Source organism: Sminthopsis crassicaudata, chromosome 6 (assembly GCF_048593235.1).
Source record: "Sminthopsis crassicaudata isolate SCR6 chromosome 6, ASM4859323v1, whole genome shotgun sequence".
Lineage (NCBI taxonomy): Eukaryota > Metazoa > Chordata > Mammalia > Dasyuromorphia > Dasyuridae > Sminthopsis > Sminthopsis crassicaudata.
In genome coordinates this window covers 158,829,675-158,848,253 of record NC_133622.1, presented here as the reverse complement: position 1 = coordinate 158,848,253, position 18,579 = coordinate 158,829,675, and the positions used below count along the sequence as shown (strand labels likewise).

General features: G+C 35.7%; 1 protein-coding gene across 1 annotated transcript in view; it reads left to right on the top strand.

Moving 5' to 3' along the window:
• FRAS1 (Fraser extracellular matrix complex subunit 1) overlaps positions 1-18,579 on the top strand; it is a 488,324-nt gene that overhangs the window by 408,721 nt on the left and 61,024 nt on the right. The window contains exons 49-53 of the mRNA XM_074276760.1: positions 430-657; positions 6,825-6,938; positions 13,709-13,859; positions 15,445-15,604; positions 17,594-17,762. Of these exons, the coding sequence (XP_074132861.1) occupies positions 430-657; positions 6,825-6,938; positions 13,709-13,859; positions 15,445-15,604; positions 17,594-17,762 (822 nt within the window). The remainder of the gene's footprint in view (positions 1-429; positions 658-6,824; positions 6,939-13,708; positions 13,860-15,444; positions 15,605-17,593; positions 17,763-18,579) is intronic.

The window sequence follows — 18,579 nt, the reverse complement described above, 5'->3', positions numbered from 1 at the left end:
TATTATAAACTAGAGGGGACCCAGGATGTTAGTAGGCTTTAAGATGATGTCTTGCAGAACCTGGGAATGAGAGATAGGAGAAGAGAAGATTTAGGAGAGTTGTGGTAAATATTTAAGATTGTGAGCTCCTTGAGATCAGGGATCATCTTTTAGCTTTCCTTCCATCTCTAGCTCTTAGCACAGTGTCTGACACATAATAGTCTTATGAGGAAAAGTCAATTAAAGGGTTATAAACCCATTATTAAAGGGGAAGGTAGTTAATGTCATTTTTTCTTGCTTTTCCTTTTTATTACCTATAAGGAAATCTCAATGTTTATTGATAAAGACCCAAGGATTTTTTTAAATTCTTCTGGATAACTCAGGAAAACAACATTATCTCTCCACTTACCTGGGCTCCATTTCTCTTTCCCTCCCTTTCTGTCTCCACAGGCAGAGTCTGTCACATTTACTGTGGTTCAGCCCCCACGACATGGCACTATTGAGCATACCAGCAACGGGCAACATTATCGTCAGACCTCTACCTTCACCATGGAAGACATCTACCAGAATAAGATCAGTTACAGCCACGATGGCAGCAACTCCCTCAAAGACCGTTTTACCTTTACTGTTTCTGATGGGACCAATCCCTTCTTCATTGTTGAGGAAGCAGGAAAAGAGGTGAGAAGAAAAAAGTCTGATTATGGATGACAAGCACTGATTCAGGGGTTCCTCCTCTCCATTTAACTACCTTATGGTCATTGTTTCCATCTCTTGTGACCCTCTATTGCCCCTTTGGAGCAATCCTTCAGCTGTACAAATGGTTTGCATTGCCAGAACATGTCTTCTAAAACTAGAGGAGGAAAGCTAGCAAATTTCCTTCCTTCAATGGATTATTTTGTTTGAATAGCTAGTTCTTCAGCAGAAATTATAGGGTGCCCCATAAGACTTCACTTTTTCTTTATCTTCTGTGGGACCATCATTCTTCCCTTTTTGCATTTCTGGATATAACACTGAAGAAGCAATATAACTAATCCCAGGTACATTTTCCACAATGTCACCAAAAAGAAAAGATGACTTTTTTGGCTATTTTTCAGTATAGCCCAGAATGAATGACTTTGTTTCATTCTTATAATCTCTTTGGCTTTTGACATTGTCAACAATGGCCCCTCTCTCCTGGATATGCTCCTACCTTGCTTACGTGACACTGCCCTTCCTGTTTCTCCTTCCTCTCTGTTTTTCCTTCTCAGTCTTTGGGTTATTATCATCCTTTTCCTATCTCTTAATTCTCTGTCCTTGTTTTTCTCTTTTTAAAATCTCTCTCTTAGTAAGTTCATCACCATCAATGGTTTAACTTTTCTCTATGCACATGACTTATGTAACTCTCTCTCACATTCTAATTCTATATCAATATCTACTTATTGGTGTTTCTACTGAGATGTCCCCTGAGTCTTCGCAAGTTCAGCTTATCAAAAATGGGAATTGTCATCTTCCTCATTAAACCTCTGCCTCCCCTAACCTTTGCTATTTTTGTTGGGAATACCAGTTACCCAGATTTACAAACTTACAGTCATCCCGATGCATTTCCTTCACTTTTTGCCTCATCAGTTGCCAAGTTTTGTTGATTCGCCTACAAATTACCTGACATCTGTATCTTTCCCTGCATTCAGGCAGCTAACACTCCATTCCAGGTAATTCTCACTTAGACTATTGCAATAACTTCCTAACTGGTCTCTCTGTTGCCCTTCTCTTTTTCTCTAGCTCCCACAAAACTGTCAAAATAATTTCCATCAAGCACAGGCCTGACTATATCCCTCTGCTCCTCAAGAAACTCTGTTGTTTATAGAAGAAAATCTAGCTTGATCTCTAAAGCCTACCACTTTCTGGCTTCAGCCCACTTTTCCAATCAAAGTCAACAAGTTTTTATTCACTGCTGCAGAGCATTGGAAATAAACCAAGGTGCTAAGAATACTGGATATGTGTGTGTGTATATATATATATATTCTGTTGACTATAAGAAAAACATTTAATTCATTGGACAATAACTTTTCCAGAGCATGAAAATTTATCTTTTTAAAATGATATTTTAGTCTTTTCTCAATTCTTCCTTCTCTGGAGGTGGATAGCATATTTTATTTATAAGGGCTAATGCCCTTTGGGGTTTTTCTTTGATCATTGTATTGTTGAGAATAGGTAAATCATTCATAGTTGATCATCTTACAATTTTACTATTACTGTGTACAATGTTCTCCTGGTTCTGTTCACTTCACTTTGTATCAGTTCATGTAAATGAACAGGTTTTTCTGAAATCATCCTGATCGTCATTTCTTATAACACAGTAATATTCCATTACAATCACATACCACAACTTGGGCAGCCATTCCTCAGCTGATGGGCAAGAAGAGCCATGGCAGGCTTATCTAATTATATCATACTCTTTATGTGCTCTGTGTTCAAGCCAAATTAGCCTATTCACTGTTCCCCAAACTCTGTGTTCTATCTCTCTTTGAGTTTTTTAATTCCTTCTCATCTCTACTCTTTGAATGTTTCTCATTCTTTAAGGCTCAGCTCAGGTGCAACCATCTCTGATTCCCCCTTTTTAATTCCCCTTCCTCAACATATCTTGTATTTGCTTTTTCAATGGCATGACAACTTCACAAGCATTTAAGCACTATGTGCCATGTATTATGCTAAGTGCTGTTGAATCTTACAAGAGAACACAAGCTAAATAATAAGCTAAACAGAAGCATCATTTTTTCTTATGTTTGGATCCATAACACACAGCACAATGCTTTGCTCTGACAAGTGCTTTTTTGAAGAGAAACAGCAACAGACAGACAGACAGACACAGACACACACAGAGACACAGAGAGAGACAAAGAAAGAGACAGAGAGAGACAGAGAGAAAGAATGTATGTGTGTGTGTGTGTGTGTGTGTGTGTGTGTGGAATTAATCTGCATTTGACATGCAAGAGAAGGAACACCTGCTATATCTTCTGTAGAGCAATCAGCCTGGGAATGGGTTATACTAAGTTAACCTTGTGTTCTAGTAAAATCTCCTGGGATTCTCTCTGCTATTTGAACACCTGCATTGTCATTACTGATCAATCACTGGTTTCATTTTCCTTTCTTTCCTAGATTGCAGTTTTTCCTCAGTTGGTTTGTTTTTCAAAATATCAGAATGGCTCAGTATGTGGCAATAAGGGGGTCTATTTTCTTCTAGTTAGCAAGGGGGATTCAGTGGGTTTCCTGGGTGATTCTGAGATATGAGAAAGAGTGAAAATTAAAAATTTGACTGTTCACCATGACCACAGAAGAAGTCATTCTATGCAGCTTATTTGATATTTGAATCTATCTCTGATTCCTCAGTGTGGTTGTTCACTGACAGTCCATCTCCATTTTCTCATCCTGTGTGAATGACTCTAGTTCATGTTCATCTGTCATGCCATAGGTCTTTCTTTAGATCGTTTCAAATTATGTATCTACCATTGGAACTCTCAGGCTGATCCCATGAAGTCAACAACCTTTTGTTTGGCACCTACTATGTCCCAGGCTAAGCACTGGGTGTACAAATAAAGGGAAAAAAGATTCTTTCTAGATCTCTGGTCCATGACCTTTTCAGTCCTTCATCTCCCTTCTTATATACTTATATCATTTCTCCTATGCAAATCTTAGTTAATATACTATAGCCTATTTACTCTAGTCATAGACCTTGCTATGTTGCCCTTTGTGTGACTTACAACTTTAATGCTTTTCACACTGTGGTGTGCTACTGCTCATAACTATGCAGTATCACTGGATGAATAATGGAACTTATTAAAACCTCTGTGCAGTTTTCCTAAATGTAATCAAGCCCACTCTCCTCCTGTTCATTTTGAATCCAGTTCACCATCATCCACAGTATCTGGCCCAGATCTCTTCCATGACTCTGAAAAACACATCTTCATCTTTTACGGTCTTCATGGTATTAATTAAAAGATGATTGAATAAAGTCATCTTTATTGTTTAAGTAATCTTATATGATCTTAATATATGCAAAAGAAACATGCTTGAAGGATTTTTAAGACATCATTTTGTTTTATTGAATCAAATGCTTTTATATCATCATCAGACTATAAGCATTGTAAGATCATGTACATTGCCTTTTGATCAGTTGTGTGAATTCACAGCTATGTCCTTGCAAAAGTCTTGTGCCTTTTCATATCTTCCTAAAGGAGACTCCCTTCCCCATGTATGCTCATTCAAATTTTATAAATATAGGCTAGCAGGCATATGATATTTTCATGATTATTTTGTCAGTAATAATCTCTTTTTTAAAAACATTCAGGCCTCTTCTTTCAGTTATCTTGAGAATTATTTCCTCAGGGTTCTTAAAATTGAATTGCAATCAGCGTAGACCTTCTCTATATTTACTTGGTCTAGTCATACTCTTTTTTAAAATTTTTATTTTTTGAGTACCATTTATGCTTCCTCATACAGCACAGTAGGAATGGTAATGTTCAAATGGCTTTAACTCTTCTTGATGGAGAAAAGAGTTCATTAGAGAAATCTTCACAGATCCTTTTCAATTTTCAGCTTTTTGCTATCTCTTTTTCAGTGTCATTCATAAATTCTTTCAGAATAATCTAGATTAGTTGTATTTCTGCAAACTTTCTATAAGCTCACCTTTCCTTATTCTTCCTCATTTTTGGCAGTTGATTTGCAATCATTACAATTTCTTAGGAAATTGTTAATAATAGGTTTCATTTCTTTCTTTCTGTTTTTCATCATTTATCATCAATAGCTTATTTAAATAGGTCAAGTAAAAGTTACTTCTGTTCTATATCATAGCTTCTTCTCATTTTTATTCTTTCTTATAATTTGGTAATGATTGATGCAGCAGCTGGTAGCAGAGTAATCTAGTCCTAAATTAGGAAGAGCTAAGTTTAAATCTGGCCTTAGATACTTCTTAACTATATGATCCTGAGCAATTTCTTCCTCTGTAAAATGGGGATAATAATAGCAGCTACCTCCCAAGGTAGTTGTTAGGATTTGTAAAACACTTAGCATGGTGCCTGGAAGATTGTAGGCACTATATAAACATTATATTTGCTTCCCTTTTCCCTTCTCTGCTTTTGACAAGTCAGTGGTCTGTTTGTACACAGATAGTTGATTCAGAAATAACAGCCACTTGGTATCATTTGCTGTGTGCTATAAAAGTTTCATTTTTTTAGTGTGCTGTGTTATCACCCTGTTCAGTGTTGGCCTTCTGACCATTTCTTAAAGAAAATATTCCTCGCAAAGAAATAAAGCATATGTATAACTTCCAAGCTTTTGTGTTCTCCCAATTTTTTATGCTCATAACTATTTTCAAGGCATTTTTCACCGACCTCTCCTGTAGCTACTTTTGTATTGAAGTTTCCAAGGAGGAAAATATATAGAGAGATTTGATTTAGAGGGTTTTATCAAGGTTTTATTTTTGACGAATTTCTCCATTTTTCTTCTATAATACATGTTGGTTCATGTTTCATCCTTTTTAGTACTACAACTCAAAATGACCAAGTTTGCTACCAGTTGATATTTCTTGTCACCAGTGGATATGTGCTAAAAACCAGGCCTACCAATATGGAAACATCATGAATCAGGGAAATATTTCTGGATTTAAAAATAGAGAACATTGAATCAAATCTTGGCTCATTTTGACCTTATGGCATGTGGTATAAGAGCTGGTTTATATATAGTTTGTGCCCTGCTGTTTTCTAGTTTTCCTAGCAGTTTTTGAAAATAGTGAGTTATTATCCCAAAGGCTAGGGTCTTTGGGGTTATCACACACTAAGCTTCTATGGTTATTGACTATTGGGTCTTTTATATCTGGTCTATTCCACAGCTCAACCATTCTCTTTCTTTGCCAGTACCAAATAGTTTTGATGATATCTGGCCACCTTTTTTATATTTATTTTTTCCATTAATTACTTTAATGTTCTTTATATTTTTTTCTTCCAGGTGAATTTTGTTGTTATTTTTCTAGTTCTAGCAAATAATTTTTGGTAGTTTGATTGGTATGGCACTAAATAAGTAAGTTAGTGTAGGCAGAATTGTTGTTTTTATTACATTGGCATGGCCTACCCTTGAGCAATTGATAGTTCTTCCAGTTGTTTAGGTCTGATTTTATTTGTGTGAAAAGTATTTTGTTATTGTATTCATATAGTTCTAGGCTTGTCTTGACAGGTAAATTCTCAAATACTTTATATTGTTTACAGTTATTTTAAATGGAATTTCTCTTCCTTTCTCTTGCTGCTGGGCTTTGTTGGTCATATAAAGATAGATCTTTTTTTCAGAGACAAGAAAAAGCTTATTTCAGGGGGAAAAAGAAAGATTTTCTCAAAGAAATTTCATTGTTTTTTCAATACTAGAAAGATTAGAATTTAAAAATACCTTAAAGCATTGTCAATTGATTTAGGGAATTTTTAATATATAGGGATAGTAGAATAAAAATTATTTCAAAGTAAAATTGTAATATTTTGACATTTATTGATATGCTTGGGCCTTTAAATGTTAATAATAGTTCCGATTAACTTCTTATGAGAAGACATTGTGATGTATAAAAAAGGGAAATGTTTAATATCCCTGAATGATACTTAAAACCATAAAAAAAGATGGTTAAAAACTTCAATGAAAATGGAAACCCCATGAATATGTATCTTTTGTTCTTCTTGTCCCAAACTTGCTCTTGTCCTTATTACAAAATGCAAGCTGGTAACTTCAGTTCTATTTTCTATTCCCAAAGGTCCATTTCAAGAGTCCCATTTTTCCCTATCTTGACTATGCGATGTTTTTGGTGCCTATAAATGATGACTTCCTTCCTTTAGATTGTGACAGCAGCACCCCAGCGGTTTAGAGTGGATATCCTTCCAGTGGATGATGGTACCCCAAGAATTGTTACCAATTTGGGTTTGCAGTGGCTGGAGTATATGGATGGACAGGTAAGCCCTTCCTAGCTCTGTGTGCTTAACTTAACTTACTTGAGTCACCCTTTCTTTCCTTTAGTAGCTACTTTACTATGCAAAGAGTGACTTCTGGGTATACAAGTCTGAAGCCTACCCAACTCATCAAAAATGTATGTTCACCTGAAAATGAACATCTGGTGAAACAATGTAAATTCTTGTTGTCCTATTTAAGGAGAAAGTTAAAGGATATGAAAAATTACTTCTCTCTTCCATGATTTATTAGAGAAAATAAAGTTCTCCTAGATAGAAGATTCCAAGAGATGAAAGATTTTGAAGAGACAGGAAAATCAAAGTAGGGTCAAATAGTAAGACCATGATATAGAAGATGAAGAATGATGAATCCCTTGACCTGCAGGAGAGGGATATAGTATTTCCTGCAGGGAGTGGAATTGGAATGTCATGGGAAAAAGCATCCTCCTATCCCCTAAAGGACAATAAGGACAACAAGTATCTATGTTGTGAGAAGATTTTTAATAGTTAGGGACAGGCTGCATTGGGGCACATGTCTCCCCAGATGTGCAGTCCTTTTAAATTATTTGACAACCTTCAGAAACTTTTCAGTTCTAGTAACTGTGATCCATTTTACATGAAATTGGATAATAAAACAAGACATTCTTTATAGCATTAGAGAGGGTTTTAAGAGTCTTTAGATAAGAAAGGAAGATGTATGTTGTTATTTTAGTCATGTCCAACTCTCCCTGGCCCCATTTGGGGTAATGGACAGAGCACTGGATAGCTACCCCCAAAATGGGCTGTCTTGAGAAATAGTCTTCAAACACACACTGGATGACCAACCATTTGTTCTCCAGGCGATAGTTGAGTAATCCTGGTTATTTTGTAATTGTGTATGGATTGGACTGGGATCCTTCCAATTTTTGGTTTCTCTGAGTTCTATCCTCTATCTTCTCTGAGGTCAATAAGATCTTGACTTTCAAGCAAATTTATCTCTCAGGAGGCAAAAAAAGTAGATAAGTGAATTGAGTAATCAGCTTAGAAGGAAAAGAACCTGCTTGATGAAGGGAAACCAGAGAATTGTTGAGAGGACATGTTAGTGAAAAAAGAGAATTGGACATGTGCCATGAACTGGAAAAGCAGGTTACAAGAAAGGGAGCTGGAAAAGAATGGGAGAAAGTTGTACATGACAACACAATTTGGAACCGGTGGCTGGAAAGTAAGGTAGATGCTTGGTTCTGGGCAATAGTTATCAATGAGTACATATTTATTAAGCACCTATTCTAGACCAGGCTTAACTCTGGAGATACAAAAAAAAGACAAAAAGATAGTTCCTGTCCTCAAGTCGCTTACAATCTAATAAGGTACAGGGGAAGAAAGTCTGAATCTGGAATCTGAAAACCTGAGTACATATCTGTTTTGACATTTGCTACTTATATAATCTCAGGCAAATTAAAGCCACCAGGCCTTAGTTTCCTCATCTAAAATGGAGGGAAGAGATAAGAATTGCACTATATGTTCTGATAGATCTTCCAGATGGAAATCAATCAACGTTTTGGGGAGAGAGTGATACTCCTAGACCCATCAATAATGTGAATGTTGAGTAGTTTTATTTTTAATAGTGGTGATGATATGTTCGCACTTAATAATACAACTCCCCCCAAAAGAATAAGATAATGTAATGGGAAGATTATAGTATTTGGAGTTAAAAGATCTGTTGAATCTCAGTTTTGCCATTCTGGTTTTTTTTTCTGAGCTTTAATTTTATCCTCTATGAAATTAAGCATTTGCTCTGGATGGGCAATGGTTATTATAGATCTAACAACAGCAACTCATAACAAAGACTCAAAGAAAATTTTAAAAAATTTTGACAAGGATTTTATGAATAGATAAACATTGTTCCTTTAGAACACACAACCTCACATCCAAGCTTAAGTTTTTTATATAGTTAATGGCTCTAGATAAGTTTTTTTGTTTTGTTTTGTTTTGTTTTGACTAAAGTGCAAACTCTGGCTCATGTTATTTTTTTAGAAAAACCTAACTAAGGTCCAGCTCACAAAGATGCATGAGGAAGGGATTTTCTTCAATAAGGATATTTATACAGTGCCAGTTACTATAGATAGTATTAAAATATTCATACTTGCTGGTCATTAATGGTAGCAATTTAGTAAGTGTTTTGAGTTCTTATTGTAGTCCTAGTGGCTACATCTATCCAGATCTAAAGATTATATCTTTTATTAGAAACTCTATGACTATTAGAGTGGTCATGTCATTTGTGGCTCATAAATGTCTTTACCACAGATTAAGGAGAGATAATCTAAGATTCATTAGACTCCCTGAAGACCATGATTAAAAAAAGTCTGGGGATTATGTCTCAAGAATTCATAATTTATGATATGGGGCCAATACATAAAAGCCACTTTTTATCCTGATGGGCTAAAAAATATCTTTAATTGAGTGAACATCAAAGGAGGATGTGGTTGCTGAGTGATGATGCTAAAGATAGGGTTTTGCCTCTTCTTCGAGGACCATGCATGGGATATGAGCATGTCCAAGTCTAAAGAAAATGGCCAAGAATGCTGGAGTGTGAATAGGGAGTCTGATCTCAGTGAAAGCTAGATGGAAAAAAACCCAAGAGCTTTAAAATGAAGGGAAATTTGTTTGCTATGGTGTGGTGTTCCCAAAGGGCATTTTGGAAAGGATGGGGGATGGTTCATGAGTTGGGAGGGCTGAAGAGGAAGATGTGGATGAGAGAGTGGGAAGTGGAGGTTTTGTTCAGGTCAATGAGTGAAGGATACTGGAGAGAATATTCAGAGACGGTATTGGCAGATGGATATAGGTGTAGTAGATGAATAATGATGATCATTGTCTGAAAGGAGTTTTTTGGTGGACCAAATGGAACATATAGGGGTTGAGTCTATATTCATCCTATTCATCCTAGTGTATGTGTGAGATGAGAATGATTTAACAGGCCCTCCCAGGCTGTCAGAGGACATTGTTCAGGGCCTGAATCCAAATCATTCTTGGCATCCATTCTCTTCTCTGTGGCTGAGGGAAAGATACATAGGTGGGTTTTGCAGCAGTCATATAGCCCTGGCCAAGCCTGATGATTGATTATAGATGTAGCTATGTTTATCTCACTTTTAAAGATGTGAATTAAATCAGTCAAACAGACTGAAAGAATTGGGAGACTTTCAACTAAATCACTATAAGATAGAAATAAAAGGGGCAGAAAAAGGGAATTAAAACACTTCATTGGTTTTCTCAGTGTCTTGGAAAAAAAAATTTATCCATACCTGTTAGCAGGAAACACCCTTGTCTTCCTGTTCAAAATATTTCTTCTCTTCTATCACAGTCCCTCTATCCATACTTTTTCAAAGCTTAAAGCAAAAGCTTCTCTTCCCAGTAATGTGGGACTCCCAGCTCAGAGCTTCTTTTAGTATCTCTATCTCTATTTCTACCTTTCTGTCTTTCTCTGTCTCTGTCTCTCTATCTTTCTCTGTCTGTGTCTTTTCGTGTCTCTTTTAGAATGGGGAAAAAAGAAATCTGTCTCTCCAGGCTTGGAACGCCCAGGATTTCTACTTAGGTTCTGGATATCTTCCTCAAACCCCCAAAAGGGCTTGATCTTCAAAGGTCAAAGGCCAAAGGCTTGGTCTTCAAAGTTACCATGGAAGGTTTTCTTTGAAGGTGAGAAGAGAAGAGTTTGGGGATAGTAGCAGTAATCCAAAAAAGGAAAAAGAAACAAAAGGAAAAAAAGAAAGAAAAATCATATCAATAAAATATTTTAAAATATGCAGAAAAAAGTTCAGAAGGGAGTATGTACAGAAAACAAGCAAACCATTGCGGGTACTAGTATATTAAGTTTAACATATATGTGTGTGTGTATTATATATGTGTGTGTGTATATGTATATATATACATATATATGTGTGTGTGTATACATACATGCACATGGATAGGTGTATATTGAATATCATAGAATGATGGTCTCTTATAAAATCTTTTTTTTCCCTTTTTTGTACTTGGAAATGTTCCTGTTGTTGATCATTTTCTGTTTCACAATAAAACATTTATAAACTATGTTTGAAATAGGTGAAAGAACAAGGAGGAAATGAACCACTAGCTTGGGGCCAGTAGTATAATGTTAATAGATGGGAAAGAAAAGGAAACTACTCAATTCTCATTTTTATTTTGTCTTTCCTGTCAAGGAGAATGATCTTCATACTGGAAAGGGCAGAACAAAAATGGTTAAGGGGAAATTGAAGTCTAGTTTAGGTGAAGAGTTAGAAGAGAGCCCCTGGGTGCTTGAAATGAATTCATGTCTTCTAACCCAGACAAATTCTCCCCAGGATACCAAAAGAACTTGCAGATGTGATCACTGAACTACTTTCAGCAATCTTTTCAGAATTGTGGGGAATGAAAAAGGCCTTGGAAGACTGAAGACACAGTGGGCAGGTGTACTAATTAAAATTTTAAAAAGCAAGAAGTTAGAGTCTGGAAACTATAGACAACAATTTTGACACTGTTCCAACCCTACTACAAATTATTAAATATGTGTTTTGGTTATTACTTTGAGGGAGAAACTATAGTCACACTGACCCAGTACACTTGCCTGGCTTCACAAGAATAAGTCATGGTGGACAAATTTTGCTTACTTTTTTTTTTCTTGAGAAGATTACTAGACTTCTTGATAAAGAGATTGTAGTAGATACCATGTAGATGGATTTCAGGAAAGCATTTTGCTAAGGCTCTCACAATATATTTGTAGAGAGGGTAAAGAAGCATACTATGAATAATGTATGTTACAATTAGATGGATTTCTAAAGATAGAGAAACTGTGGTCAATGAATACTTAGGTGACAGAGCCGCAAGAAATTGACATTACTTTGAAGGACAAAATTAGGATCAATAGAGATCTTTATGGACTACAGGAGAATGGGTTAAGTCTAAGGAGAAGAAATTTAATCTATGTATGGAATGGAAAATGGGCTATATTTAAGAAGATGAATTTTAATGTGTGTATGTGTTTATATATATAGTATGGAGAATGGTTTAAGTGTAAGAAGATGAAATTTAACGTGTGTGAATGTGTTTATATATATAATATATATAAATATACATAATATGGAGAATGAGTCAAGTCTAAAAAGATGAAATTTAATATGCATACACATATAATGTAAAATCCTTCACAAATTCAAAAAGTCAGCTGCACAAACCCAAGATGGAAAAAATGTGACAAGGCAACATATTATTCATGTGCTAAAGGAACTTGGACACATTTTTCACCATTAACCCGTTTGGCATTCTTTACCCCACACAGTTGCTGTTTAGAAAGCTCCTTGTACATTTTAAGGTACTGTCTGAGAATTTTCCACTCCTTTGTCCTCATCACTATTACTCTGCCTTTTCAGACCACACCCATAGTTTTAAGTTTGCTTCTAGACACTGCACTTTAAGAGAGACTGTGGCAAACTGGAGTGTATTATGGGGGGAAAGGGAAAGGGACAGATATATACTAATCACTTTACAAACATTATCTCATTTGTTCTTTAAATTCATGTTACATGAAAAAGAATTGAAGGAAAATATGTGTAGTATGCATAATATATACACACATCTGCATGCGTGTGTATTTAATTTATTATGTATGCATGTTATCTGAAGGAGAATTGACTCTGCTATCATGGATTCTATTGCATGATTTTGCTTCAATTTTTCCTATGTAAATTTTTTTTGTTTTTTTGCTGAGGCTGGGGTTAAATGACTTGCCCAGGGTCACACAGCCAGGAAGTGTTAAGTGTCTGAGGCCAGATTTGAACTCAGGCCCTCCTGACTTCAAGGCTGGCGCTCTATCCACTGCGTCACCTAGACGCCCCTAAGTAAACTTTTCAAAAGGATAGAAGAGGAGTTAGACTTATTCTCTTGACTACAGAGAACAAAACTAGGAGTAGTGGGTGAAGGTTAAAGAAGGATATTGATCTCAATATAAGATGAACCTTTTGCCTAAGAGTTCAGTCGTTTCAGTTATGTCCAAGTCTTCATGACCCCATTTAGGGTTTTCTTGGCAAAGATATTAAAGTGACTTGCCATCTCCTTCTCCAGCCTGTTTACAGATAGGGCAAACAAGGTTAAGTGACTTGCCCGTGGTTACATAGCTAGTAAGTCTATGGGGCTGGACTTGAACTCAGATTCTCCTGATTCCAAGCCTAGCACTAATATCTATTGCACCACCTAAGTTGCACCCCCAATGGCCATAGCCTAAGAATTAGAAATACCTGAAAATGAAATGGGTTATCTCAATGAGCTGATTTCCATCTAGAAGCAAGGTCTTCATCTCAAGTTAACAGGCACATTGTAAGAGGGATTCATATGTCAGTTGTCTTTAAATTCTATGATTTCTGAAATTCCTTCTGACCCTGAAATTCTACCATTAATAATGGATAGCTGGGTAAGGAGCTATCCATTGAGTAGCATGAAAGAAAGGAGGACTATCAAGTTTCTACTGTATACCAGGTGCTTTGCATGTATGATATTTAAACTTCACAACAATTTTGGGGGTGCTATTATTATTTCCATTTTACAAATGGGGAAATGGAAGCAGACAGCAATCAAGTGACTTAACCTGATCCTATAGCTAGTAAGTTTCTGACCTCGAATTTCAACTCAGGACCTCCTGACTTTAGGCCTGGTATTCTATCCAAATGTGCCACTTGGATGCCTTAAAAAAAGGAGACAAGAAGCCTATTTAATTTTCTCTCCAAGAATAAAATTGTTTGGGGTTTGTATTCTAGGCGACCAACTTGATCACCAAGAAAGAGCTACTGACAATGGACCCAGATACGGAGGATAAACATCTTGTCTATGAGATAACAACTGGACCCAGACATGGCTATGTGGAGAATAAACTTCACCTTGGCCAAGCTGCCACAACTTTTACCCAGGGTAGGCAACTGGAGGTCAGGAATCTCCATGTCCCCCAGCCTTAGAATTTCTCCTGATCTAAGGATTCCATCTAAAAGTCTAGTAGCCTATTGACCATATATTTATTTCTGAGCTTCTGATGAGCCAGTTTATGTATTCTTAATATTTCCATTTCTCCTGTGATCTTTACCTGTGACCCAATGTCCCCCTTCCTCTCTTTATTAGCTACTTTTACATCTTGGGTGTTCTTACACTAGACTCCATGAACTTTAAAAAACTAACTGTATTTTAATAGAAACAATTTCCTTTGCAGTTGTCTATATTTTGTTTCAGGCATTTAAAAGCATTATAATAAGAAGGTACCCATAGTCTTCTCCAGTAGCCAAAGGAGTCCACGATACACAAAAGATGAAGAAGTTCTAATATATGCAGCAAGGGCTTCATAACAGGGCTTTGGGAATTTATTTCTTTCACATTCATCTTTTACATCTTTTCCTTTGTTTACCATGGCCTGATTTAAAGATATTTTTGTTCTCCCAGGAGGGTTACTTTTCTGTCTAACAAAAACACAAATGATGTGGGGTTTTTCCATTCCTAAGAAAAGCATTTTTATAAAACCACAATAATTTTTTTAAAAACTCATAAAAACACAAATAATTTGGGGGCTTTACATTTTTTTAAATTTAAGGTATTTTATAATCTCTTTAGAAACAATATTTTTATATTTTTATTTGTAACATTAATTTTTTAAAATTTCTCTCTTCCTCACCAGCCACTGAGAAGGCAAGTAATATGATATATTGTAATGTGAAATTATGTAAAACTTATATCCACATTAGCCATGAAAAAAAAACCCTAAGAAAAATAAAGGGGAAAAGTTATACTTCATTTTGTAATTAGAGTTCATCAGTTCTCTCTAGAGGTAGATAACATTTTGTTATACACATTTTAAAAATTAAAAACAATACTTTTAAAGAATGCTTTAAAATATTAATTCAACAAAGATTAGGTGCCTACTTACAATGTGCAAGGCACAGAAATGATGTGGAATTTTCTAAATTCTAAGGAAAGCATTTTTATAATCACTTTTAAAATTATAATACTTTTTAAAAAACATAAATGATGTGTTTTTTTACTTTTAAGAAAAGCATATTTTTATGTTTAAAATGACTGTACATGTATAACATATCAGATTGCTTGCTGTCTTGGGGAAAGAGAAGGTAAAGGAGAGAGGGAGACAAAATTCGAAATTTGGTGGAAGAAGATAGTGTGGGGAATTCAGGGAACCAAAAAGTATCATCTTCCTGTTTTTTTGGAGGAGGGGTGAAAATGGGGATGAAGACTGTCAAGTTGGAGCTGCTTTTATAGAGCTAATAACTCCTATTGTATACTATTTTCTACTTCTTTCCAGGTTCTGTGATTCCCCATCACTATTAGCTGAGATCCCTCTTGCCTAAGCTATTATTGTTTTGATTTTAAAATTCTAAAGAATACTTTATTTTTAAGAACCACTGACCTTTTATACCACAATACTCTTTGCAAGTCATTCAAGGAAATAGAGTTGAACAATGCTTGAATTGACTCATGGATGGTTTTTTCCCCACAGAGGATGTGAATTTGGGTTTGATACGTTATGTGTTACATGAGGAGAAGATGCACGAGACAATGGACAGCTTTCAGTTCCTAGTTAAAGACAGCAAACCCAATGTGGTCAGTGACAATGTCTTCCATATCCAGTGGTCCCTGATCAGCTTTAAACATACCAGGTACAATTATTGTTTTGTTCCCCCAAATGGAGGAATCTCAGGGAGCCTTGGAAATCAACCTTAAGTCAAATACTTAATCAGTATTTATTAAGAGCCTATTCTGTTCCATGTACTCTGCTAAGTCTTCTAAGGGCCATTCCATTCATGAGACATTCAGGGGATTTTTATTCACATGTATATAGGTTTTAGTGGCTCATAGATAGAGTTCCAGGCCTGAACTAAGAAAGTCTTATTTTCCTGAGTTCAAATCTGGCCTAAGGTACTTACTAGCAGTCACTTAATCCTGTTTGACTCAGTTTCTCATCTGTAAAATGAGCTGGAGAAGGAAATGGTAAACCATTCCAGTTATCTCTGCCAAAAAAAGCCCAGATAAGGGTCACAAAGAGTCATATCTGACTGAAATGAATGCACATATGCACATGAACATACATGTTTGGGCTAGAATTAATCTTTTAAAGCTGTTTTTTTTTTTTAAATCTCATAATCTAAACATAAGCATTAGCTTATGGGGTTAAAAGCCCAACATATTTGTGTTCTTCCCATTCCTCTGTCCTTGGTGCTGAGTTTTTCAAGAGGATGAATTTTGATTCTGCAAATATGTCTTTTCCCTTATTATGACAACAGGAGAAAGTAGAGGTATGCTGATTAATGTGTAGCAGGTATAATCCAAATCTTTTAGAGTGAATAAGAGATTGTGATGTTTGAATCATTTTGTAGGAATAGTGTTGAAAATGTATACTTGTAAGCACTAAGTGTGAAATCAGAATGTAAAAAAATGAAACTTGCAGAATAATTAATACCATGGACTCCTTCATCTATGTGCACGTACAGAAGAGCAACTTGCAATAATATCTATAATTGAAACTCTTCAATATTGTGCTATAATTTGACCCTTTGTTGTATTTCTCCAAAATAATGTTCCCTGTCTTGAATTAAATAAAATTGGTCATTTGGACAAATAACACCAATTGGAGCATTTTGCATGGCTAAACAAATGGTAGGAGTAGCAATAATCATCCTAAGGAGGTGAATGAATTCCCCTGAATTTGATTTCTAGGTCACTGTCCATCAGGTGAATCCTGTAGCAATATTCAGAATCTCCTGAGACCGTTTCTCAGGTCATCCTCAGGGGTAGATATGAAAGAAGCAGATCAAAAGTATTTGATCCATGTACTTATCTTTGCTGCAGACCTCTAATGTAAAAAATGAAGATACAGTACCAATTTTAACTTTTACCTTTTTAAATAATGAAACTAATAATAAATAAGTATTGTAAGTAATAAGTCTGTTATAAAAAGATTTAAAAGTTACTACTTAAAACTTTGTTATAAATCTCCAGCTATCTAAATATTTGGGCTGTTAAAGAACTCCACTTTACTTTTCCCCAAGTCTAGGACTTTTCCACAACTTATTCCTTGCCTGCTCCACGCTGTTCCATATATGAATCAGAGAAAACATTTTATTTGTCTTCTTAATACTTCTCACTATTTTCTGTGCTCCCCCTATGACACATTTTTTGCTAGGGTCAGATAATCTTCAGTGGGCCAAGTGGCAGACCAACAAGCACATGTGTGCTAACTTTCTGCTAATCTCCTTTAAGCATAGTGGTTTATAACATCTCTGTATTGTTGTTGTTCAGTAACATCAATCACATCTGACTCCTTTCAACCCCATTTGACAAAAATGCTCTAGTGATTTGCTATTTCTTTCTCCAGTTCATTTTTCTAGCAAGGAAACTAAGGTAACCAGAGTTAAATGACTTACCCAGAGTCACATAGCAAGTTAAGTATCTGAGGCCAGATTTGAACTCAGGAAGATGAAACTTTCTGATTCCAGAACAAGCATTTTATCCACTGGGCCACCTAGCTGCCCGTACCAATATCATCACAGGTCCAATTTTAAAAATTCAGAATATGCTTGATTCTTAAACAGATTTGTATAATGACAATGTATAATGAAATGTATGGCCATTTTTTCTTGTGTTTCAAGTTACAATGTCAGTGAGAAGGCTGGCTCTGTCAGTGTCACCGTGAAGAGAACTGGGAACCTCAATCAGTATGCCATTGTCCTGTGTCGCACTGAACAGGGGACAGCCATCTCTAGTTCCAACCCAGGCTCAAAACATGGGCACCAAGACTATGTGGAGTATGCTGGCCAGGTGAGTGTATAAGGATGGCAAAAATCTCATTCTTGATCTTGAGCTGCAAGGATGGTCCTCACGACCATTGGTCCCTTTCTCCTTTTTCTTTCTGACACTCCTGCTCTCTCCTGGTGTCTTCCATCTTTTCCTGTCTTCCTTCTTCACTCTCAGGTAACCATTTACTAGATTGTTAGTTTATCATTGATATCATAAGGCTTTTTTTTCTTTTATTTTTAACATTTGTTTTATATTTGTTTTTAAAACTTTTGAGTTCCTGATTCTCTCTCTTATCCCCACTCCCAGCCCCCATTAAAAAATGTAAAATTATGCAAAACATTTCCATAAAAGTCAGGTTGTGAAAGAAAATATAGATCTCTTACCCTGATTTTTAAAAAATTTTTTTTAAAAAAATAAAGTTAAAAAAGAGAGTGAGAATATACTTCAATCTGTATTCAAACAATATCAGTTTCTTGTCTGGAAATGGATAGGATTTTCCATCAAGTTCTTCAGAGTAATTATGGATCATTGCACTGCTGAGAATAGCAAAGTCATTTACAGCTGGTCTTCCCTGAAATTGCTGTTACTTTATTTACAATACATTTCACTTTGCTCTTGAGTTCATGGAAGATTTTACAAATTTGTTTTTTTTTTTTTTCTGAGAGCATCTTGCTCATCATTTCCCATAGAACAATAACATTCTCTCATAATGTGTTAACAGCGTTCCTGAGGAATTTTTAATTTTTTTGAAGACTGAAAAGTCTCTATGGTATCTTTCTCTTATTCCTTATTTTTTACTCTCAGATAACCATTGAATTGCTGCTGTTCTGTTAAATTA